The sequence below is a fragment of the Ostrea edulis genome, chromosome 8, assembly GCF_947568905.1.
Source record: "Ostrea edulis chromosome 8, xbOstEdul1.1, whole genome shotgun sequence".
Lineage (NCBI taxonomy): Eukaryota > Metazoa > Mollusca > Bivalvia > Ostreida > Ostreidae > Ostrea > Ostrea edulis.
This window is the reverse complement of record NC_079171.1, coordinates 17194582-17220066: the sequence shown is the minus strand read 5'-3', so window position 1 is coordinate 17220066 and position 25485 is coordinate 17194582. Positions and strand designations below refer to the sequence as shown.

The window sequence follows — 25485 nt, the reverse complement described above, 5'->3', positions numbered from 1 at the left end:
GTCAGTTTTTAAATTAAGGCAAGCTACTGACAAACAAGTTGATGGTACAGGAGTTTCAAAAGTCTCGATTGAAGTCAGCATTTCGAAAATTCAAATGCCGTCTGACGTGTTTCATACCAATTATTAGGCCGTTTTTGGCAGACTGATTTTGACTACAGATAACTCCGTTTACCTGATCGGGATATAGGGCTCCTGCCGGGTGTGGCCGGTCGACAGGGGATGCTTACTCCTCCTAGGCACCTGATCCCACCTCTGGTGTGTCCAGGGGTCCGTGTTTGCCCAACTCTCTATTTTGTATTGCTTATAGGAGTTATGAGATTGATCACTGTTCGTTATTTTCACCTTTCATGTTCTTTCCTTTTCAATAAACCGTTATACTAACCAATATTCATGTCGTGTGTAAAGCAGATGCTAAGCACAGGTTACGTCAAGCAGATATATATGTGACCTAGACTAGCCGCATAGATTTCAAAACCCCAGAAGAGAAATACTAACAGAGACCAATACTAGAACAATCGATCGAGATTGTTTTCGTAGTATCAAAAACTCACAAAATACTGCAAAAGGCTGTAGATTTTGTTCCGTTTCAAAGGTCGCGAGCCCTTTTCGTGCCTTGCTGAAGCTAGCAAATGATGATAAATGACCTACACACTATATACAAATTTACATTACCATGTTTAGTAAAGTCAAACAATCAAACAATGATATCATGGCTAAAACATTTTATTGTATAAACAATCAGGCTTCTAAGAATAACAGGATCAACTTCCAACTTTTGTTTGACACCCTTGCAAATAAGAAAGTTCTTTTAAAATTTGCAAGACCATTCTGCCATTGAAGGTTAATTTCAAGGAATTTCGCTATATATTTGTTCCTGGTTAAGAGATTTCTGAGATTTCTAAGCTGCACACCCTATATACTGTATATTGTTTGTGGTTCAGTGATTTTTGAGGAAATTTTTAGGCTGCACAGCCTATATATTTTTTGTGGTTCAGTGATTTTTTTAGGAGATTTGTAAACTGCACACCCTATATATTTTTTGTGGTTCAGTGATTTTTGAGGAGATTTGTAAACTGCACACCCTATTTCTTAATCATCTCCCTTTGGATTGATTGATTGAATATTGTGTAACGTCCGTTTGAGATGCATTTATTTGAAATTCAATAAACTGAAGTTGCTCCTTGTGCTAGGATGCTGACTGAAATTGGACCTGTGGTTTTTAAAAAGTTGTAAAGGATCAATTCATAGTAACAAGAGAAAATACCTACAAGGGAAAATAATTTACGAAAAACCGACAAAAAATAGGGGAACTGCTTTTGAAAACGTATTATATTAACATGTGCTCAGAATAGCTCATGCAGTCAGCTGCACAGTATACATGTATGCTGCGATTATCTTATTGCCTCACGCCACAGTTTTATTCTAATTTTTATTTCTGATCTAATCACATTTTCAACACTGTTTTAACCTTAAATAATCGTGTATATATTTTCCTTCAATAATCTAGTTTAAATGCTTATCCATTCTTTACATAAAAGGCATTAAAAGAGATTATACAAATGCAGTCAAATGAAACTGTCCTCACTGTGGTCGATTTTATTCAAAGGTCAATAATAATCAATTCTGTGTTAATTACTCAACGGAAGCACGACAAAATTATGGGGGGGGGGGGGGGGGGGAATGCCATACAAGAATATTTCACATACTTGCAATTCTTTTAGGGTAATAAACCAAAACATTTATTTCTCATTACTAGTAGTCTATTAAGACCCATACAAAATGAAACCCAGAAATTGTTCACTAATGCTTATTGTTTCCGGAACCGGTCTGATTCTTTCACATGTAACACCTACTGCAACAAGACTCCTGAATTTTAAAAGTTGTATCCAAATTAAAGACCCGTGTGACTTTCATATTTAACAGTCAGCCTGCGATGGAAAAATTACTACCTGTTTTAACAACATACATGTACATCATAGTACTATCTCTGCATGCACTTCTTTATAATTCTAATACATTTATCATATGTGTCAGTGACATGTTCTGTAACCAGGAATAGATGTCTTGTAAACTATATACATTGTATGTATATCAAATAGGGAGTGAGCACAAAAATATGAAATATCAATATTATAGCACTCAAAATGTGTAAACACTACAGGCATCATGCTAATACACTTACATCATTGTGAGAGGTCTGCTGAAAGTTTACGTCTTTGTCCATTTACTAAAGACAACCAGTTACATTTACCTTAGGTGATCTACAACAATTTTGGGTGAGCTCTTTGTAAAGACTAAAACCAAATCTGGACAAATAGGTTTTTTCTTTTGTTACTCTGAATTGATCATTTAAAAAGCTGAATCTTCGCGGAGTTGGTATCCACTGTTCTGGTATCCATGCATCCCATGATTGATCCAAAGAATCGTGAGAAGTGGATATTTTTTGGTAAGGGTGCTACTGGTTTGTGGAGGATGATGTGTTAATGTGAAGGTCAACAATTAAACTGTGAAGGTCAACAATTAAACTGACAGAGAGACCACAGACAGACTTCAATCATGAAAGAATTAAGCTCAGCTGAACTGAAACACTTCAGCTTCCAGCTCAGGTGAGCTAAAACACTTCAGCTTCCAGCTCATGTGAGCTAAAACACTTCAGCTTCCAGCTCAGGTGAGCTAAAACACTTCAGCTTCCAGCTCAGGTGAGCTAAAACAAACATCAGATCATGTCAAGAAAAGTAAATTTGATATAATTATTAAATATTTACATTTCCAATGTTTTTGTCATCAATCATAGCCATTTCCTCATGAATATGAAAAATGTGTGTATGAAGCTTGATAGATATAATATGACTACTTGAACAGCTGGAAATTTCAACAGAAATGAATGTAAAATGTAAATATAAAAAAAAAAAAAATTCATTTTTAAAAAATACATGACACTTGACAATGGCATACTATTCCTGAAGTGCTAACACTCCTCATGAGGTATGTTGGTGTAAAGCATCACAGTTCAAGCCCTCATGTATTTTTCAACAAGAGTATCACCAATGGTACATAATATGCCGTGAAAAGCTAACATAGGGTGTTTTTCTTACACCATGATTTGTAGAACTTGGCTTCAAAAAAAAAAGTAGTATCAGCAATCATCAGGGTGTGACATACTTTCTTTACATCGTAAAAACAGACAAATCATGTACTCTCTATGTAATATTTTCACTTGGTATAAGATGTGTGTACCAAGTTTGATGGCCCTAGCCCCAATGGTTCGGTCTGATCCTGCTACTACAACCTTGACCTTTGACCTTGAGAAACAATAGGCATCCTCCACTTGGCATAAAGTGTATGTGTACCACGTTTGACGGTGTTCAGTCTATATATTGCCTACAAGGTTTTCCTACTAAGTGATACTGCGACCTTGACCTTTGAACTCTAACTTTGAAAAACAATAGGCATCTTCCTCTTATCATGGTGATCAAATGTACCAAGTTTTAATATCCTGGAGCTTATGGTTCGGTTTGTATCCCACCCACAAGGTTTTCATACCAAGTGATACTATGACCTTGACCTTTTGACCTATGATCTTGAAAAACAATAGGCATCTTCATCTCATCATGGTGATCAAATGTACCGAGTTATAAAATCCTGGAGCTTATGGTTTGGTCTGTATCCTGCCCACAAGGTCCAGACAGACGGACGACGCCATACCATAATACATCCCGTCTTCGATGGACGTATAAAAATGAAATTTATTTATTAAATTATTTCAACTAGGCCTATTACATGCATTGGCATCGATGATCTCCAGGTGTTGGATTACAGTTGTTAAATGGAAACACAAGACATATTAAAATCTTAGGTCACTTGTCATAACTGAAACAGTTCATCGTTTGTCTGCTCCAGTTTACTACTGATTGATGACTGCACTTTTTGAGTTCGAGATTTGATACGCAACACAGGTGAATCTTCGCTGAGCTGGTACCCACTGTTCTGGTATCCATCCCACGATTGATCCAAAGAATCGTGAGAAGTGCTACTGGTTTGTGGAGGATGTGTTGATGGATTGTGAAGGTCAACAGAAAAACTGAAATCAGTGAATTAAAAGGATAATCTTCAAGATATCATACCATTCTATTATTCTATACAAGGTACATGTATAATATGATTAATTATTGACATTTTATTGCCTACTAGATCCTCGGAATATCTGGTTGGCCATCTTTGTTTACAGAGTATAAAGTGATTACATGTTTTTGTTCACCATTTGATTGATTGAATGTTTGCTTTACATCCTGTTGAGAATGTTTCACTCATATTGAGACATCACCAGTCGTAGGTGAAGTACCACAAATTTAGACTGGTGCTTAGCGCTCATGGCTGTAGCAGTGAGGGTTCTTTAACGTGCCAATGCCTGTAACGACATGGTATCTCCGTTTTTAAGGTCATATCCGAAAGATCCGAGATTCTCACTTCCAGATGCCAAGCATTTGATGAAGTACTAGCATTCAGTAAATATGTGTTTATCATAGGTTTGACACGGCCATGGCATGAGTGGGGCTCGAAATCATGACTTCATGGTTATGAAGCGAACACTCTAACACTCGGGTAATGCTCTACCATCTGATAGAATGATTTAAAACATCAAATCACTACACTGAGTAAGCTTACCAGACAATATCACTACACTGTGAGTGAGCTTACCAGACAATATCACTACACTGTGAGTATAAGCTTACCAGAAAATATCACTACACTGTGAGTAAGCTTACCAGACAATATCACTACACTGTGAGTATAAGCTTACCAGACAATATCACTACACTGTGAGTGAGCTTACCAGACAATATCACTTAACACTGTGAGTGAGCTTACCAGACAATATCACTACACTGTGAGTATAAGCTTACCAGACAATATCACTACACTGTGAGTGAGCTTACCTGCAGACAATATCTGATTGGCCATCTGTTTACATTTATAGTGGAAGACCTGGTTAAAAGTTATTAGACACAAGTTTTCATTGGATGACTAAAATATCAAATTGGAAATTCTAAATTTACTGTATGTTGCAAAAAATAAAATGTTATATCCATTTCAAAAGCACATAGAGGTTAACATAACATTTTATTTTTTTCTAGTTTGTTAGATCAGAAAGTTTGCAATCATACAATCATATAATGAATCACTTTATATAGTATCATGATGAAAAACTGCAGGAGAGGATTATACAAATTTTTTTAAAAAGTTTTTAGAACTGATGTCTCGTTGATAAATGAGGGTTTTTTAAAATCATAAGCTAAAGTTCACGTCTCATTGTATGATTAGTTTTAAATCCAACTCTGGAGTCAGCCCCATGAGTATGCATTTTAGTATAATCATAATTGACGATCATAATCACTATTAATTAATTATCTCCCCTTGAAAAGGGGTCAAACAAACCTCAATCCCTTACACCCAAGTATGCTTTGTATCAAGTTTGAAATTGATCAAGTGGTTCTTATAAAAAATTGAAATTGTGAAACATTTATATATAATACATATGGCACACAACTTTCGATCAGATAAAAAAAAAATCACCTGAGTTTTCTATTCTGGTGAGCTAAATTACAGGAATGTAAATATATTTTGATAAAGTATAATTTACATTCTAAAAGTTGGTGTATCATTGTCAGTATATATAGAAATTCTGTATTCAGGCACCAGTAATAACTAAACTGACCACCTTATACATGGTAAAGAAATTCACTTCAGCCTAAAATGTGGAACGGAAAATATTGTATGCAATAATTTCAGCATTTTGTAAAATCAAAAGGCTTATTATGAACAAGGGAAGCAGAAAATACAGAAAAGAACAGAAATCCAATGTTTCATATACTGCAAGATGTATAGAAAACTCGGTCTAGAGTTTGATGTATAGAAAATTCATTGTAGTGTGTGAAAGTGTATAGAGAATTCAGTATAGTGTGTGACAGTGTATAGAGAATTCAGTGTGGTATGTGACAGTGTGTAGATAATTCAGTGTAGTGTGTGACAGTGTATAGGAAATTCAGTGTAGTGTGTGACAGTGTATAGAGAATTCAGTGTAGTGTGGAATAGTGTGTAGATAATTCAGTGTAGTGTGTGACAGTGTATAGAGAAATCAGTGTAGTGTGTGACAGTGTGTAGAGAATTCAGTGTAGTATGTGACAGTGTATAGAGAATTCAGTGTAGTGTGGAATAGTGTGTAGATAATTCAGCGTAGTGTGTGATGGTGTGTAGAGAATTCAGTGTAGTGTGTGACAGTGTATAGATAATTCAGTGTAGTGTGTGACAGTGTGTAGAGAATTCAGTGTAGTATGTGACAGTGTATAGAAAATTCAGTGTAGTATGTGACAGTGTGTAGATAATTCAGTGTAGTATGTGACAGTGTGTAGATAATTCAGTGTAGTATGTGAGAGTGTATAGAGAATTCAGTGTAGTATGTGACAGTGTTTAGAGAATTCAGTGTAGTATGTGACAGTGTATAGAGAATTCAGTGTAGTGTGTAATAGTGTGTAGAGAATTCAGTGTAGTGTGTGATAGTGTGTAGAGAATTCAGTGTAGTATGTGACAGTGTATAGAGAATTCAGTGTAGTGTGTGACAGTGTGTAGAAAATTCAGTGTAGTGTGTGACAGTGTGTAGATAATTCAGTGTAGTGTGTAGATAATTCAGTGTAGAGAGTGACAGTGTATAGAGAATTCAGTGTAGTGTGTGACAGTGTGTAGATAAGTCAGTGTAGTGTGTGACAGTGTATAGAGAATTCAGTGTAGTGTGTAGAAAATTCAATGTAGTGTGTGATAGTGTAGAGAATTCAGTGTAGTGTAAGACAGTGTGTAGATAATTCGGTGTAGTGTGTGACAGTGTGTAGAGAATTCAGTGTAGTGTGTGAAAGTGTGTAGAGAATTCAGTGTAGTGGGTGACATTGTATAGAGAAATCAGTGTAGTGTGTGACAGTGTGTAGAGAATTCAGTGTAGTGTGTGACAGTGTGTAGAGAATTCAGTGTAGTGTGTGACAGTGTATAGAGAATTCAGTGTAGTGTGTGATAGTGTAGAAAATTCAGTGTAGTGTGTGACAGTGTATAGAGAATTCAGTGTAGTGGGTGACAGTGTGTAGAGAATTCAGTGTAGTGTACGTACGATGGCATGTAGAGAATTTTGTGTAGTGTGTGAGGGTTTGTAAAGAATTCTGTTGTCATTAGAGTAAGTTTTTAATTCTGCCTAGATGGTGACTGCAGAAATTACTGCAAACAGAGGTCACATATGACACCAACTACCAACTAGTCTAGAAGAACAGGTTCCACAGTGTGCGAGTTCAACCCCATGTCATGTATCCTAATGTGATGATTTACTCTACACTATGTGACATGCAAAGAGTACAGATCTAAGACTGTTTACTACATCCTATGCTACATAAAGTCTGGTTTAATTGTGCAAACTTTAGAGAAACAGATAAAGTAGCTCTCCTGGTTAATATATTCCAGTTCAAAAATTTACAAGCAAATTCTCAGAGTTATAAGACAGTAACAAGCAAAAACAATAAGGTAATTAAGAAAATATGCAACCATTTGCCTATATTATTATTGCATATGGACCAATCTTAAAATTGTATATTTATTAGAAAGAAAATATGATTATAAAAGTCAGAATTAGGTATCATAATAATCTAGAATTGCTCCTATACATTGTCTCTGAAATATACAAAAAAGTAACATAAAACTGACAAGATTGTACAACATCTGGTTAGTCATCAAGTCTACTTAGGGGAAAGTTCACAACTTGAGGACAAGATGATCATGTGTCATGAGAAAAGTGTCATTTCATGATTATAAGTACAGTGTACTTGTAAAAGAGAAATATTAGTGAGTAGGAAGGTTATCGTCCTCATTCATACATTCTGTTAATATTATGTCATGTATACATTCTGTTAATATTATGTGCTGTATATATACATTCTGTTAGTATTATGTGCTGTATACATTCTGTTAATATTATGTGATGAATACATTCTGTTAATATTATGTGTTGTATACATTCTGTTAATATTATGTGCTGTATACATTCTGTTAATATCATGTGTTGTATACATTCTGTTAATATTATGTGCTGTATACATTCTGTTAATATTATGTGCTGTATATTACATTCTGTTAATATTATGTGCTGTATACATTCTGTTAATATCATGTGTTGTATACATTCTGTTAATATTATGTGCTGTATACATTCTGTTAATATTATGTGATGTATACATTCTGTTAATATTATGTGCTGTATATATACATTCTGTTAGTATTATGTGATGAATACATACTGTTAATATTATGTGCTGTATATATACATTCTGTTAATATTATGTGCTGTATACATTCTGTTAATACTACGTGCTGTATACATTCTGTTAATATTATGTGATGTATACATTCTGTTAATATTATGTGCTGTATACATTCTGTTAATATTACATGCTGTATACATTCTGTTAATATTATGTGATGTATACATTCTGTTAATATTATGTGATGTATAATTCTGTTAATATTATGTGCTGTATACAAGAATCTTAAATTTCATTCCTTTGCCAATGTTGGAGAAAGTCTTGTTCAAAAGTCACATGGTTGATGTTCAGAAAACCTGGTGACGTATCAGTTTTTAGACATATCATGACATGTGATTTAAACCTTTCAGGGAGAGACATTCACTTTTAATCACACTTACCCTTAATTTGGGCAAGTATAAACACAAACTTTCATTTCTCTGAATAAAAAACTTTGTTGTACGATATATTTTTACTCTAATACACCTTTCAACCCGTAATATCTATATCTCCTTTTATGGGGTCAACCACAATCCCAGTCTACCAAATTTAAAAGCTAGCTACAACAGTGAATCACACAAAATCTGGGCTGCCTATACCCTGGGACATATCATTGTAGTTGAGTGCGACTGATGGTAAAACACACCACAAATGTCAAACTTCTGGATAAGAAAATTACAAAGGCCAAGGAAATAAATCTTTTCACCGCAAAAAAGCAGACAGTTAAGGGATGCGCACTTGCAGCAACATGTTGATATGTGTATATGATTAAAATTAACAATTAGAGATAACACATTTCAAAGGTGTGATTAGTTTCTAATCAATAACTCAGTAAATATGTGCATACATGTGCTATCAATTCTGTAAATTGTATCATAGGTAAAAAAAAAAATACAAAGTACGGGTGATATAGCACTGAATTACTGAAACATTAAGGTACAGGCCATAACTGCTGTCAGTATCAACATTAAACCCATAAATCAAGACAGATTGTCACACTGCCTAAAACTCACTTTTTTTAAAATTGAAAGTTGTTTTTATTTTCAACATAGTCTTTCTTTTTAAAATTGTCTTCCTGAATGTTACTTCGAGAGACTGCTGTAAAGCCCTAAAAGTTGTAAATCAGAGAGTTATGTTATTAGAAATGACTTATAGGTACGTTACGATTTACTAGAAAAGGGCCTTAAAAATCGATGATTCTGTAAAGAAAACAAAGACTATGGAGCTGGACTTTATTTTCTATTATTTAATATTTATGAACCTTAACACAATAAAAATAATCACATTTCCTATTGAAATAATCACTTGCCCAAACTGGGTTTTCACTTGCCTCAAGCATTTGGACAACTGTTCATGTTGATCCCTGCCTTTAATCTTTAACTTATAGTTCTGGCCAACTTCCAAAAATATTCCCTAGCCATGTCTCTATACATGTAGATGATAAAAGCTGACCATGTTTCTAATGATAAAAGCTGACCATGCTTCTAATGATATAAGCTGACCATATGTTTCTAATGATATAAGCTGACCATGTTTCTAATGATAAAAGCTGACCATGTTTCTAATGATATAAGCTGACCATATGTTTCTAATGATATAAGCTGATCATGTTTCTAATGATATAAGCTGACCATGTTTCTAATGAAATAAGCTGACCATGTTTCTAATGATATAAGCTGACCATGTTTCTATTGATATAAGCTGACCATGTTTCTAATGAAATAAGCTGACCATGTTTCTATTGATATAAGCTGACCATATGTTTCTAATGATATAAGCTGACCATATGTTTCTAATGATATAAGCTGACCATGTTTCCAATGATATAAGCTGACCATGTTTCTGTTTCTATTGATATAAGTTGACCATGTTTCTAATGATATAAGCTGAACATATGTTTCTAATGATATAAGCTGACCATATGTTTCTAATGATATAAGCTGGCTATGTTTCTAATAATGTAAGCTAACCATGTTTCTATTGATATAAGCTGACCATGTTTCTAATGATATAAACTGACCATGTTTCTATTGATATAAGCTGACCATGTTTCCAATGATATAAGCTGACCATGTTTCTGTTTCTAATGATATAAGTTGACCATGTTTCTAATGATATAAGCTGAACATATGTTTCTAATGATATAAGCTGACCATATGTTTCTAATGATATAAGCTGGCTATGTTTCTAATAATGTAAGCTGACCATGTTTCTATTGATATAAGCTGACCATGTTTCCAATGAGTATAAGCTGACCATGTTTCCAATGATATAAGCTGACCATGTTTCTAATGATATAAGCTGACCATGTTTCCAATGATATAAGCTGACCATGTTTCTATATAATGATATAAACTGTCAAGCCAGACTGTATTTCTATGTGATACAAGATTGCTACGCGTAGCCATTTCCTCCACTGCCGCAAAAAAAGTTGAAGCACAAAGTCCCATAACTCCTGTCAAATTTGTTGAATCAAAATGATGAACTACGTCATATGGTGACCAACAATCCTACAAAATTTGAACAAAATCCTTTGAGCAGTTTTGGAGGAGTTGCATCCACAAAGTGTTCCTATAGTGTAGCATGTACAAATTCAACAAATTCCCATAACTCCTGTAAAATAGGTCGAATCAAAATGGTGGCGCAATATGATCAACTACATATGGTGACTAACAATTAATGCTACAAAATTTGAACAAAATCCGTTGAGCAGTTGTGGAGGAGTTGCGTCCATAAAGTCAAGTGGGGCGGATGAAGAGGCGCACGGATACTGGTATTTATGTCTCCTTCCGCGTTGCGGTGGGGTTGGACAATAAGCTGACCATGTTTCTAATGATATAAGCTATAACCATGTTCTAGTGATACAAGCTGACCATGTTTCTAATGATACCAATGATGTTTCTACAAGCTATAAGCTGATCACCACGTTTCTAGATATGAGCTGACCAATGATGTTTCTATATACTATTAGAAGTTGTTCATAAGAAAACTATTCAGTGCCCTGTCTATTACAACCCACTTTCTTCATCTGATACATTTATAATCATCTCATTAACAACTAACCTTCGATTAAGTTGATTTGTATATTTCCAATCCCTGTCTCTTTCATCATTGTTTTCATTCACATTACATCTTCACAATATATGTGTGTACTAATAAAGAGGAGAGGACTGTGTGTGGAGCTTGGTGTCATAAATTCCACACATTAATTCTAAATTTGCAACATTTCATTGCCTGTCTGAGTGTCAAAGATAAATTAACTGTTTGCTAAATTCTACTCCATTTTACTAAAAACTTCACTCAATTTTATTATTCAAATGAACTTATATTGGTATTACATCAATTGATACAATATGTCTCTTCTTGGTTAGTATCTAATTAGAAATATTTTTTTACATACAGAAGAAATGGTTGCATGTTTTCTGAAACACCCTGTAGTTGTACCTACAGTCTGCATCCTAACCTAACACTCTGTGTCAGGAGACACTAAGTTAAGGTCATATTTATTGCTGACTTGAAGACAATGAGTCAAAGACTGTTCTGTGTGGCTGAAATAGAGGTTTATTTTGAGCAACATTAACTTAAAATACACTCTGAAACAATGACTGATTGATTGATTGATTGTCTAAATTGTTTAACATCACTCTCGAGAATTTTTCACTCATATGGAGACGTCACCATTGCCGGAGAAGGGCTGCAAAATTTAAGCCTATGCTCGGCGCTTATGGCCTTTGAGCAGAGAGGGATCTTTATTGTGCTGTAACACAGGACCTCGGTTTTTACGGTCTCATCCGAAGGACCGCCCCATCTAGTCGCCTCTTACGACAAGCAAGGGGTACTGAGGACCTATTTTAACCCAGATCCTCACGAGAAAACAACTGTCAATCCATATCTTAATCATAAATATGCCTACATGAAATAGAAAGTGCTACAATCACTATATATTTCAGTAGAACTTAAATATAACCCTCTGTTTGAAATACTTATAGTTTCACCTGAATACAAATTGCAGGCAACAGTAAATTCTTTTGATTACAATTTTTATCAGCGAAAATGGAGGAAATGCCAATATGAGTGATGGAGTATGGCTATATAATTTGGTTACCAACTTAAATCTATACTTAACTATGTGAATTAAACCAATTTAGAATTGTTCCAACAAATGAAAAGACAGACAGACATGGTGAAACCAATACATCCCTATAAACATTGTCTGAAGGGGCGGAAATTGGTAAAATGTTCAGAAATACAATGCAAAATAACTAAAACTATAGGTTATAGTATCTATAACTTTTTCAAAATTGAAAGAATCGATCTGAAACTTTCAGATGCATAATATATTAATGATTATTTTGCATAGTATACAACATTTCCACAAAAGTTGGTAAATAGTAAATGATCAGCCTATGAGAAATTAAATCTCCATACAAAATGTCTATATAGGCGGATGCATGCATGGGCCGGTCTGGATGACAGGATCGAATTATGAATTTTAAAAACCAATATATTCTTCAAAGAGACTACTAATTTTGAATACTGACCTTGACCTTGGCAAAAAGAGCTTGCTAATATGATTTCCTAACATCCCTATATATAACACACTGAATAAGACATCCCTATATATAACACACTGAATAAGACATCCCTATATAAACACACTGAATAAGACATCCCTATATAACACACTGAATAAGACATCCCTATATATAACACACTGAATAAGACATCACTATATAACACACTGAATAAAACATCCCTATATAACACAATGAATAAGACATCCCTATATAAACACACTGAATAAGACATCCCTATATAAACACACTGAATAAGACATCCCTATATAACACACTGAATAAGACATCCCTATATATAACACACTGAATAAGATATCCCTATATAACACACTGAATAAGACATTCCTATATAACACACTGAATAAGACATCCCTATATAACACACTGAATAAGACATCCCTATATATAACACACTGAATAAGACATCCCTATATAACACACTGAATAAGACATCCCTATATAACACACTGAATAAGACATCCCTATATAACACACTGAATAAGACATCCCTATATAAACACATTCATTTGAATAAGACAGGAGCACATTGAAGAAAATAATGAATAGGGAATGAGAAAGACACGAAATTATATTTTATCAAATTATGATGCATAATTGCTCCAAATTCAAATAAACATGTCTACTTACAAATCAATTAGTAATCAAGCCAATGTTTATACTAACTATAATTTGTACACATTCAATATGACTTGTTTCAACATTTCTTTCAAGAACATCAATCAGTCATGCCCTGATGGATACAACATTGAATAAAAAGTGTAGGTACCTTGTATTTTGTTCCATTTTCTTTACATTGGATTTAAGAACTGCAAAAGAATGATCAAACTTGCTAAGGAAGTCTTGTTCTGTGGCACGTTTTGTCTCCTCGGCTTTGTTCTGGGCAGTATCTATGGAGTCTGTATGTTCACTTTCACTGATTTGGCTGTTTGACCTTGATCTATTTCCGGCATTGGTTGATGGAGATTTAGAGGTATTGTCTGATTCTATAATTTCAGAGTCTTTGGGAATTTCTTTGGCATTTTCACTTGTTATAGGAATTAACAGATGTTCTCGTAGAAATAAACTATCATTTGTCCATAATTTGTTTTCTCTTTTAATTTTTTCTACCTGAAAAATTTTAATCGAAAAAAATTAGCATTGTTGAAAAATGAATAGTACAAGTACATGTCATTCATGCAGAGTTTGGCTATGATACAGCTAGAATGAGTCTGTAAGGGAAATGGTATTTCTAATTACCTTGACCTTAAATAATTAACCTTGGGTGATGAAACATATGAGCATCAGATACTAACTATCAAACACTGTGAAGATCCAAACTTTTTTCCAAGTGACCTTGAAATTGTCCTTGGCATAGAATCATGACATATAAGTGGTCAAGACAGCCTTTGCATATATGTATACATGTATATATATCCTGAAGAAGTAAAGAAACTAGTCAAGTATACTCAATTGGCTTTGTGAAATTTTCATTATACTGTACTCGTGTAGATTTTTCTATATTCATTTCTGGATTATATACTGATAAAAAAAAATAGAAATGCATAGTAGTAAATTTCCGCTGAATCTTTTCAAATAATTTTTTCATCCATTTACTAATATTTGGTCTAGAATGAATCGCCTGATCACTCCTTGATATAGACACCAGTATATAATCCATCAATTGCAGTTTCTTGATATTTGATTGCACTGTCTTTTAATGTACCGCTTTCTGAGAAATGATGCATCTGAAAGATTCTTAATGCAACAATGCAATTGGATGACTGGAAACAGGGGTGTCACAATTTGCAGTTACAAGAGATTTTAATGATGCACAAAGCACCATATCTTGCCTTTGGAGCAGATATCAACAAATGATTGTCATGGAGCAAGTAGATCACACATGACATCAGCAGCACAAGATCGCATCATCTCATTGTGTCGTCTTTGTCAACGATTCACAACAGCATCATCTACTTACAGCATCTGCCATTCCTGGGATTCGCAGAATATCAGATCAGACTGTTTGCAATGGACTACAAGATGCTGGGATTAGAGCATGCATGCAGACCTGTTTGTGACATTGACAGAACTGTTAGACTTCAATGGTCTCAGACTCATATAGTATGACTGCGGCAATGCTGGTGGACAGTTGCTTCAGTGATAATAAATCTTGATTTTTACTGCAGAGGTCTGATGGAAAATTCAGAGTGCATAGGCGTCAAAATGAATGGTGTGCTGAAAATTGCATCAAGAAGGCTGACCGGTTTGGAGGGGGTAGTGTTATGATGTTAGGCAGCAATATCCTATACTGGCAGGACACCATTGGTTCACATGCAAGGTACTTTGCAGCTTAACAGTATATTGATGAAGTCATACAGCCAAACGTGGTCCAATAATGCAGCATCCTGGAGCAGTATTCCAACATGACAATGCCAGACCACATACTGCTCATCTAACGTATGATGTTATGCAAAGACACAATATCCAGGTTTTTCCTTGGCCATCCAGACACCGGATTTGAACCCTATCAAACATGCATGGGGAAAATTGGATAGACGCAATCCGACAAAGACAACTACAGTCTCAGATTCTGCAATAACTGGAAGTTAGAGTGGAACAACATCCCAAGACAGTTTAGAGACTTAATTGTGTCCATGGTAAGGCATTGTTAGGCAGTCATTGGTGCTTGTAGGGGTCACACTAAATATTGAACTTGGGTGACCTTGAACTGTTAATGACTGTAATTATCATTAGTGGTTGTGATACTTTGATTATAAACCCAGCGTTTGTGTCATCAATAAATCAATTATTAATTATTTCTCATGTCTTAGAATGAATATGAAATTCCACTATATGTTTCTTTTTTTTTTTTTTTTTTGATTACATATATATTTTTGAATGAAAATTTCAGTGACTGTTTTTATTTCAGGATTCTTATACCTAGACGGTAAGCAATGCAAAATTAATAGTGATATAGATCGAGTTAGTTTAACAGTCAAATCACTTATTTTCAAGAAGCAAACGACAATTTCACCAAAGTGCACATTCATGCATTGGCGGATATAGAGGGGGTTATGGGAGTTACAACCCCCACACTAACCACCCCAACCTCCCTTTGATTTTGGTAAACTAAGAGAGAAATTTAGAGGTCAAAGTATGGTATTTTTACCTACAGTCTGCATCCTAATCTAACACTCTGTATCGGGAGACACTAAGTTATTGTCGTATTTATTGCTGACTTGAAGACAATGAGTCAAAGACTGTTCTGTGTGGTATTGAAGCTTTAATTTTCCTTAAAATTTAATTTAGCTGATCAGGTATTAAAAGCTGAGAAAATATTCCATCTAAAAATACCTCTCTTACTTTTATCAATATCAAATAAAATTCGATATATTGAAATCTCCTTCAGTCTGAATATCCAGCTGAGCTAAATCTCAATCAAGGTTATCTTTTTTTCAATGTTCTAAATGATAGTGCTAAAAAATATCGGGTAACCTTTTCAAACCATGCATACCTCATCATATTTTGAATGACATGCAATTGTACACAGTCTTCACGAAAACTAAGTGGTCCAAAGACCGAGGCCAGTGAATTTTAAGGTCAGGTCAGTGAAAATAAAAAATCAAGAAGTCTGGTGGGATTGTAGACTTTTTGTAAGTCACATTAAATATCATGTTGGATTTAGATATTCTAGCTAAACATCTTATTTGCATAAATTTACCATCAAAATAAAAATAAATTGATAAATAGCACATATTAAAGTATTAAAGTGTTTGGACATTGTGGTTTGTATATCTTTATCAAAGTAAAGATTACTTGTAATTATCATGATAACTTGTACATAAATCATGTGAATATTCAATGAACAACTTGTTGAAACAACAAAAATGGCCACATTCTGTATCACACCGCACACCGGTAATTGCATTGTCCAATTATAATGAACTTTGTCAATATTGCAGTTCTCTCTGATTTTATGCAATTTCTATAGTTTGCAGAATTAATCAATCATTTACATTTGATGTTGGTAGATAAGACTATTTTCTAAGGTGCACTAGGGCTGTGTTCATGTTTGAAAAATACGTGAATCTGTATTCTTGTTTGCGGGTGAAGAGAAGAGAGAGAGAGAAAATATCTTGTATGATATGTTGTTTTTCTGGTATCAATAGAATGGATGGATATGAATATGAGTAATAATCATATTTGATAAAGTTTCAGTAAATTAATTGTACAATTATAAAATACATTCCATAATGTATATGATAAACATGTACTTTGAAAATTGGGGGGGGGGGGGGGGGGGGGCAGTAAATTTAACTATTACTGTGCACCAGTAAATTCAGAGAGTCACTGGTCCTTCTGGCCAGCAAGTTTTAAATGTTTTCATGAAAACTGTGTACATGTGTAACAGGAAGGGAGAAAATGCCAGGATTCAAACCCGGGCCCCCTGAATTCTCTAGTCAGGTGCTCTACCAACTGAGCTAACTGGCCATTGGCAATCGAATCCGGCTGACCACTACACTCCTCCCTCCTTAAATGTCTGCACACCTGACGACCAGCCCTTGGAACTGACAGGTGAAAATGCCTGATAGCTAGGGGATTAAGATCCTCGGTTGATGTCTTCAGGTGTGCAGACATTTAAGGAGGGAGGAGTGTAGTGGTCAGCCGGATTCGATTGCCGATGGCCAGTTAGCTCAGTTGGTAGAGCACCTGACTAGAGAATTCAGGGGGCCCGAGTTTAAATCCTGGTCCGATGCATTTTCTCCCTTCCTGTTACACATGTATACTAATGAAAAAGAGAAATCAAATAATCACAATGTCGGTTGGTTTTTTTTGTTGCATATATGGTTCAGACAGACTTTCATGTTCATGTCTAGTGCCTACCATGATACAGTTTGATTGACACCGAATCCAAGCTCAACATTCTAAAGTAAAAATCATTAAATGATTAGGTAGATTACCAAGGGGTCGCGGAATCCGAGTGATTCGGAATACCCCAGACGACTGTCATTAAAGAAGCGAAATAGTATAGATTCTTAGTATTTTAACCATCTGACATTGCACTGCAATCTGAAGTGAATCAATAACTTAAATACGACTAAATTACAGTACCGTAGATCCATATTTCAAGGCGATTCCCATAAGAGTATCTGACGGACACACTCTATGTTTAACTAGTAGCGGTGATTTTGCAACTAATCGTGTTGCTGTTCCGTACTTGGTCTGTTTTTCTACAAATTTACCCAACAGCTGACTTTCCTTCCCGTTGCCGTCCGCCATTTTGGACATAAAATACTATCACGTGATTTTTATTTCGTCTTAATCAACTCGACGTTTTTCAGAAGGATGCACAATATTTGAAACATAGTAAATATATGTACAGCTACAGTGATGAGTTACCAATTGTACAGAAATACGACTCTGGGGCACACTTTACAGGAGAGCTTAGACGAATTGATACAGGTATTTACTAAAATCATGAAGAAAAACCATCATCCTTTAACTGACGTTAGACCATTCATCAATTTTGTTTCTCCTGTTCAGCACTCTTGAGTAAAAATTAAAGCATTTACTGAATCCTTATGATACCTCATATGAGTATTCAGGAAAGGCTCTATTACTTTTTAGTCAAGTACCTGTGTACAGTGATAGAGACTACTCTAAATATTTCATTGTGATTCCTTTATACTTATATACATGTATAATCCGAGATTCCTCTGTCAGACTATATTACCCCCACTTTTAATATTGTGACATGTGCCGCGCGGGCCCCCGCTTTTGATATTGTGACATGTGCCGCGCGGGCCCCCGCTTTTGATATTGTGACGTGCCGCGCGGGGCCCCCGCTTTTGATATTGTGACATGTGCATCGCGGGGCCCCCGCTTTTGATATTGTGACATGTGCATCGCGGGGCCCCCGCTTTTGATATTGTGACATGTGCATTGCGGGGCCCCCGCTTTTGATATTGTGACATGTGCTACGCGGGGTCCCCGCTTTTTATATTGTGACATGTGCATCGCGGGGCCCCCGCTTTTGATATTGTGAGGTGCCGCGCGGGGCCCCTGCTTTTTATATTGTGACATGTGCTGTGCTGGGCCCCCACACATGTCATAATATCAAAGCGGAGGTAAGAGTCAGAGGAATCTCGGATTAATGTACGTAGAGACTGGCTGATATAATCAACCTCTTATTCCAAGCATAAGTGCCCCCCATTTAATTTCGTAAATAAAGAATGATATATGTCTATACACTTTAGAGGGATAGACTTGTAATACATAGGTGGATCCAGGAATTTGTGAGGGGGGGGGAGTTCTAGCACTTGATCTTTTAGGTACTTTTCACAACCTCCACCCCTGCCTCTACTCTATTTACACCCTTTGATTGTGTACATAACATCATATGGGGAGATCTGGTAAATTTGAAGGCGGTGCAGTTCTTATTTTCTCGGTCTTTAACTCTTTAGTCTTGAAATAATTTTATTGAGTACTTGCTCAGTAAAACCCAAAACAAAAAAAGCAAAAACAATCAGGATATCGACATTCGGATTTTCCGACAGTTCCTTCAATAACTGGTCCAGATGAAGAATTCGTTCTTCCTCTGGATCCCAATTTCAACCATTATACGCAAGAAAAACCCCTTATAGCGGCTAATTTCTCTTCCAATAAATTGACAGTTACATGTACTTTTGTCGCCATGTTTCGATGGAAAATTATGCTTATAAATTTTCAACTGAGTGTAAACAAGATTTCATTAATGTACAATGTTTTTACTCATATAATCTGTTTAACATAGAATCGATATCTGTGTAAATTATATTCTAACAATCTATAATAATTATTATCAATTGTACCCATTCCTAAGCATAACCAACTATATTCTACTATAATTTATGTAATTGTATGCAAAATTTACTACTATTATTGTGTGACTATCTCTACATGAAAAAGCTAAAACTGTTTCCCTCTTGAGCTGGATTACCGGTAAGCATCAAAAGATTGCATGGACGCCTCGATTTCCAGATAAGATAGAGAAGGTATACACAAAGACTAGTAACTAAATGTCCATCAATTTCTAGCATACAATCTGAAGCTTAATTTCTCCTGACTGACAAAGGTTCTCAGACCGGGTAAATTTGAAGGCAGTACTTATTTTCTCGGTCTTTAAATTAACTCTTTAGTCTTGAAATAATTTTATTGTCATGAGTACTTGCTCAGTAAAACCCAAAACAAAAACACCAAAAAATGCAAAATTAACCAACAAAACTTCTTTTGTTTTTTTCTAATTTTTACAACTTCATATTCAGTATCCATGATATTTAAATGTAGGAAGTTTATTGTATAAATGTTAAAAACGCAAACAGTTAATTCTGGAATAGTGCAAGAAAAAATTCCGTATTTATATGTATTTAAAAAGAGAAATGTATTTAGAATTCTGCACTGATTTAAAGGAAGTGAACATGAAAATGTGACAAAGGGTTTAAATTTGTCATTTTGATGTATATAATGAAATCTGAAAATCACAAAGGTGTAGCTTTCTTTAGAAGGGAGATATTTCATAAAGATTAACTAATGTTTTCAATCCTTGGGAGCTGCCATATTGAAAAATTTATTACCTCCCTGCTGGGTTATCTCTTAGCATCCAGCGGGCAGCACTGATGCTGATGTCAGTAGGACACATTGTGTATTTTTGGCACATTGTAGATTAGCATCAACGTTAAAATGTCATCAACAGAAAGTGAATTAAATATGGGATATCAGTTTGAACCCGATGTTACAGCTGAAGAAATTGTTTCTCAGAATAATTCTTCTTTACCAGCAATTGATTTTAATGAGAGAGGAATTTTCCTTGATTGGTGTGCTTGTGGAAATTGTAGCTATGCAGGGATTTATATAGGTTGTTTTGACTACCGGTAAAAGGTTCCTTTCCCCTTTGGCAACAAATGGATATTTTCCCTTCCACAGATAAATAAAACCCTTCATTTGTAGAAACTTCACAAAATTGTAGAAGAATTTTCAACCAAAATCATTTTTTTTGATATTCTAAGTGATTTTATATAATTGTCAGACTTACAATATAGATAAAATGAGTAATCGATCAATTTATATGGCTGTTATAATCTGTGGATATTATATTCCATGAATGTCCCTCATCCCCATTCCCATCCCCTGGAAGCTCATGACTGGATTTTTCAAATATTCCCCTTAAATATAAAATGGGTAGTAACATCTCAATGCTGGATAAAACCCTGCTATGTACATTCAAGGGGTGTCTTTGTTGTCATGAGTTTGAACATTTTGTGTCAGATTACATAGATATACACATAAAGTATGGTTCTTTACACCCATAATTTGACATGGTGTGTCCAAGTCCTGTTATAATTGATACAGCTTACATTTATATATGGATTTATGTATCCAGAAAGGAAGAGCCTCAGAGGATTTAAACAATAACTTATTAAACAAGTAAGAAAAACAAGAAAATGAAAAATACCTTCTGTATTCACATGTATTAATCCTAAACGTAACATGGCATTTGTGTGTAAACATTTCCAATTACACACACACATGATGGAATACAGTAACAATTCTGTTGCAGGCATGCTATCAAGATTTATGGCCTACAGTAGGGGTAAAACGATGCATCGCGATGCGACCGAATCATGATGTAGTGGTCTCGATTCGATGTTCGATTTATTCGGGGTCTGTTTCGGTTCGATACGGTTCTAAAATCATAGCACACATTGCTCTTGATATCACGGTTTCTGATTATCCAATGGAATTGAAAATTGCCCAATCAACATACGAGTAAACTTTGCTGTATCAAAATGGACGCAGTCGAGTTGAAAAATGCACCCCCAATGTTTAAATTCTGGGTATGGCGACATTTCGGCTTTAGGACAAGTAATAAGAGTGTTGCTCTATGTTAAACGGTTTTACATCATGTAGAATTTATTTGCAGAGAGCAATAAATACAACAAAACATAAAAAAAGCTTAGCATTATAAAGAATTTGGTACATGCTATTGTATCGAATCGAAAATCATCGAATCGAGACTAAAGTATTGAAAATCGAATCCAATCGAGAAGGTACTGTATCGTTTCACCCCTAGCCTACAGGCAGCTAGTTTATCAACTAGGTTAGATGTGGTCATTCTCTTGAGGGGGGGGGGGGGGGATCAGAAAAGTTTTACCCTCATGCCTATATTGCAGCACTTAAATTATGACACAGTCACCTTAATTATCTTCAAATATTTTAAAATCTAATAAAAATAATTGATTTGGAATCTTGAAATATAACAGTACTAGTACTTCTGAGTAAGTTCAGAAGTTGGAGAAGCTGAAGATATTTTGTGGGAGTGTTTTCTTCTTTTTCTTAATGAATTATAATTAGATTTGATTTCAGTTCGTTTTCCTCCAAAACCTTGTCCATCGATTCTAATATGAATCCATAAACTTCTTCTGCTGTATAACAGTGACACAGTTAACAACAGCAATGTGTCTCATCTACGTCAGAGCACAGATGCATGCTGGGAAATAATGGATGACCTCCATAAACTTTAATTTAGAGTGTTTAATTGATCAAATCTCATAATAGAAACAAGCAAATTAGAATCAGGTCACATTATTTAGTTCAGGTCTTTTATGTTTATTATGCAATAAATATTTTTTTTCATGTTCACTTCCTTTAAGTTTTGATATAGGGCTTTATACTTTTTCATGTTTTCAATTTTAACTTTTTCTAAAACTTCACGAAAATCTCTTTCATCTCGTATATGTTGTACATATTTGGTTCCCCGTTTAGCGATCTATATTGGTTTCCTGTATTAAAGATCGAGGTAATCAACACTATTTTGCAAATTAAACAACATACTAAGCTACTGGAATGAGAGAATGTTTTCATTATGTGTTCCAGATAGCTGGATGATATTACGATATACCGGTATCTAGTGATGTACCGATTATCGCCGACTTTCGATTGTCGGTCGCTATAACTGAAACGATGTGAATAATCGATTGTCATTTTGAAAATCGAAAATCGCCAACGTCAGTGGGTTTTTTTAATGATGCGAATATTCCTGCCGCGACTTAACTAAAATTTTAAAAACTGGCTGACGAAGCTGAATCATCCGATAAGATTGAATATTGTTTAACGTCCCTCTTGAAAATTTTTCACTTATATGGAGGCGTCACCATTGCCGGTGAAGGGCTGCAAAATTTAGGCCTATGCTCGTCACTTACAGTCTTTGAGCAGGGAGGGATCTTTATCGCACCACACCTGCTGTGACATGGGGCCTTGGATTTTACCTCTTACAACAAGCAAGGGGTATTGAGGCTCTATTCAGGCTGTCCAGCGGCCCTAAAATTCCTAATTTTTTTCAGTTTTGCTAAAATTCCTTAAAAAATGTAAAATTCAAGGGGAAATCCTAAAAAAGCCCTTATTTTTCATGTCAATTCCTACTTTTTTATCAGTCTTGAAAAATCAAAATGCATTCATACAAAATGTGTGTTATTAACGTAGATTGCAGTTCTTATTCAGATAATGCTGATGCAGTGAAAGGCAGTTGACCTGTGGATCCATGTGTCAAGCTTGTTTATTGGTTGTGACTTTGTGATAAAGAGTTGAGATTTTAGGTTATAGCCAATAATAGCTGAGACCATGGAACACTGGAATACGCCCTTCCTGTACTTACATCTTATTTGTGTGTCATGTGAGTTTCTTTATTGTCAAATTTGACAAGGTAAGTCCTTTTAAATAATTAAAACTTCCGCAATTTGGTTAAAAATTCCTAATTTTAGCCCTAATTTTTTAAAATTTTACCCCTAAAATTTGCCCTTATTTTTTGTCCAAGGGTGCTGGACAGCCTGTCTATTGTAACCCAAATCCCATAAGAACTACAACAAAAGTCGAGAGATCTATCCCCAACCCGGGCAATCTAATTGTAAAATGTTTCCCTGAAAACAAAATCAAAAGTATGGGATTATTAACTTCAAATTTCTAATGATTGCATTCTAATTAATTCAATATTTAGGGTAAAATACAAAATAAATTTAATATATTTATGCCATAAATTTGAAATAAATAAAATTCGATTATTTTTCGTTTAATCAATCGTAAAGGTGCATCCGATTAATCCGATCATCGTTTAAATTCTTGATTGCCCATCACTACCAGTATCCAGTTTTTATAACGTGATATATTATCGTCGGTGGTAATATTGCAATATACCGGTAATATCGCTCATCTCTACAAGTACTCTCACATCAGTGGTCTTTTGACCGATCAGCAGTTTATGAACTGTTGTCCAGTCCATAGTCTGCTATTTCTTTTGGCTACAACACAAGTCACATGTATGTGTTATGGCGACATTATGACCATTTATTCGTAGGGAAAATCGACTTGCATGTAGCTTTTATGGTTCTTCCTATGTAGATAGCCTCTGATAGAGACTGGCCAATATAATCGACCACTTATTCCAAGGTTATATAGACTCGGAATTCATTGTTTTTCCTTATGATCTAGATGGAGATTGGTTGACCTTAGTCGACCACTTATTCCAAAGGAATATAGACCTAAGCTTTCAGTGTTCTTCCTCCTCTGTAGAAGGTGAAAAGAACTTTATATTTGATTGTCCTCTGAATAAGAATTTTAAGATGTGTGTATTTGTACCACAATTTCGCTATATATATACATGTACAAATGCTACACAGTCGAGGTGCAAAAATATTTCACAACCACTGAGACATCCCATGGGACAAGAAATTTAAAGTTATAATGACTAATATACTGCTCCTTAAAATGGTTTTACTCATCCTGCAATATTTTCATACTTTACTCAAATAAAGAAAGACAGTACATGGACATCAATGATTCTTTTTGGCGTGCATCCTGCGTAAAGTACACATTAAATTTTCTCAGCCAATTGTTTTCAATAAACATGCTTCTAAATGGATGCCTTAAAGTTTGAAATGAATGTGTACTGTTTTCAGTTTTTAGCTCACCTGAGCTGAAAGCTCAAGTGTTGAGCTTTCCTGATCGCCTTTTGTCCGTCGTCTGTCTGTAAACTTTCTACATTTTCGACTTCTTCTCCAGAACCACTGGGCCAGTTTCAACCAAACTTGGCACAAAGCATCCTTGGGTGAAGGGCTTTCAAGTTTGTTCAAATGAATAAGGGCCATGCCCCTTTCAAAGGGTAAATAATCACAAAAATGCAAAAGTAGGGTGGGCCATTGTAAAATCTTCTTCTCAAGAACCACTGGGGCTTAAAATAGAAATTGATTTGTTTGATGTACTCCAACTGACCCGTGAAATTTGCCCCGACCTGATCATTTTTTCAGCATTTTGAAATTTATTTTTTTTTACTCCCTGGAAAATAGACATTCTTCGAATTAATTTTAAACTTTATGGCAATTTTTTTCATTTGGGCTAGTTTTACGGAATTTTTGTTTTTAATATGTCCTTTGGGCGGCTCAAAATAAAAATGAAAAACATTATTTTCGGTTCTACTTTCACTTTCATACTGACCATTTGTTAATCCGGGAACTTTTCAAACACTTTCTATATGAAGGATCAAATATACT

The 25485-nt window shown here is 35.0% G+C and overlaps 2 protein-coding genes across 7 annotated transcripts in view; one reads left to right on the top strand and one right to left on the bottom strand.

Moving 5' to 3' along the window:
• Positions 1 to 707: 707 nt before the first annotated feature.
• Positions 708 to 18196, bottom strand: LOC125662012 (lysM and putative peptidoglycan-binding domain-containing protein 1-like). Of its 5 annotated transcripts, none has more exons than XM_048894182.2 (4): positions 18020 to 18196; positions 13695 to 14035; positions 11775 to 11878; positions 3943 to 4081 (listed from the first exon to the last, which is right to left on the bottom strand). In XM_048894182.2, the coding sequence occupies exons 1-3, from the start codon at positions 18194 to 18196 to the stop codon at positions 11794 to 11796; spliced, it is 603 nt and encodes a 200-aa protein (XP_048750139.2). In that variant the 3' UTR covers positions 3943 to 4081; positions 11775 to 11793. The 5 variants fall into 5 exon arrangements, 4 of the variants coding, with proteins under 4 accessions (XP_048750137.2, XP_048750139.2, XP_048750138.2 ...); XM_048894181.2 differs by having other exon boundaries at positions 3944 to 4081; positions 11779 to 11878; XR_007365222.2 differs by having other exon boundaries at positions 3954 to 4081; positions 11731 to 11878.
• A 33-nt stretch (positions 18197 to 18229) lies between these two features.
• LOC125662014 (transcription initiation factor IIA subunit 2-like) overlaps positions 18230 to 25485 on the top strand; it is a 45426-nt gene continuing 38170 nt past the window's right edge. For both annotated transcript variants that reach the window (XM_048894184.2, XM_056147037.1), the window contains exon 1: positions 18230 to 18370. In XM_048894184.2, the coding sequence (XP_048750141.1) occupies positions 18299 to 18370 (72 nt within the window). In that variant the 5' untranslated portion in view covers positions 18230 to 18298. The remainder of the gene's footprint in view (positions 18371 to 25485) is intronic.

What these genes read in the sequence shown, in the direction of transcription:
- LOC125662012 (XM_048894180.2), bottom strand. Translation starts at nt 18,196, where the DNA reads ATGTCCAAAATGGCGGACGGCAACGGGAAGGAAAGTCAGCTGTTGGGT. An exon ending in CCTTGAAATATGGATCTACG is followed by an intron (nt 14,036 to 18,019) that starts GTACTGTAATTT and finishes AAAATTTTTCAG; the next exon opens with GTAGAAAAAATTAAAAGAGA. An exon ending in AAAATGGAACAAAATACAAG is followed by an intron (nt 4,082 to 13,694) that starts GTACCTACACTT and finishes CACTGATTTCAG; the next exon opens with TTTTTCTGTTGACCTTCACA.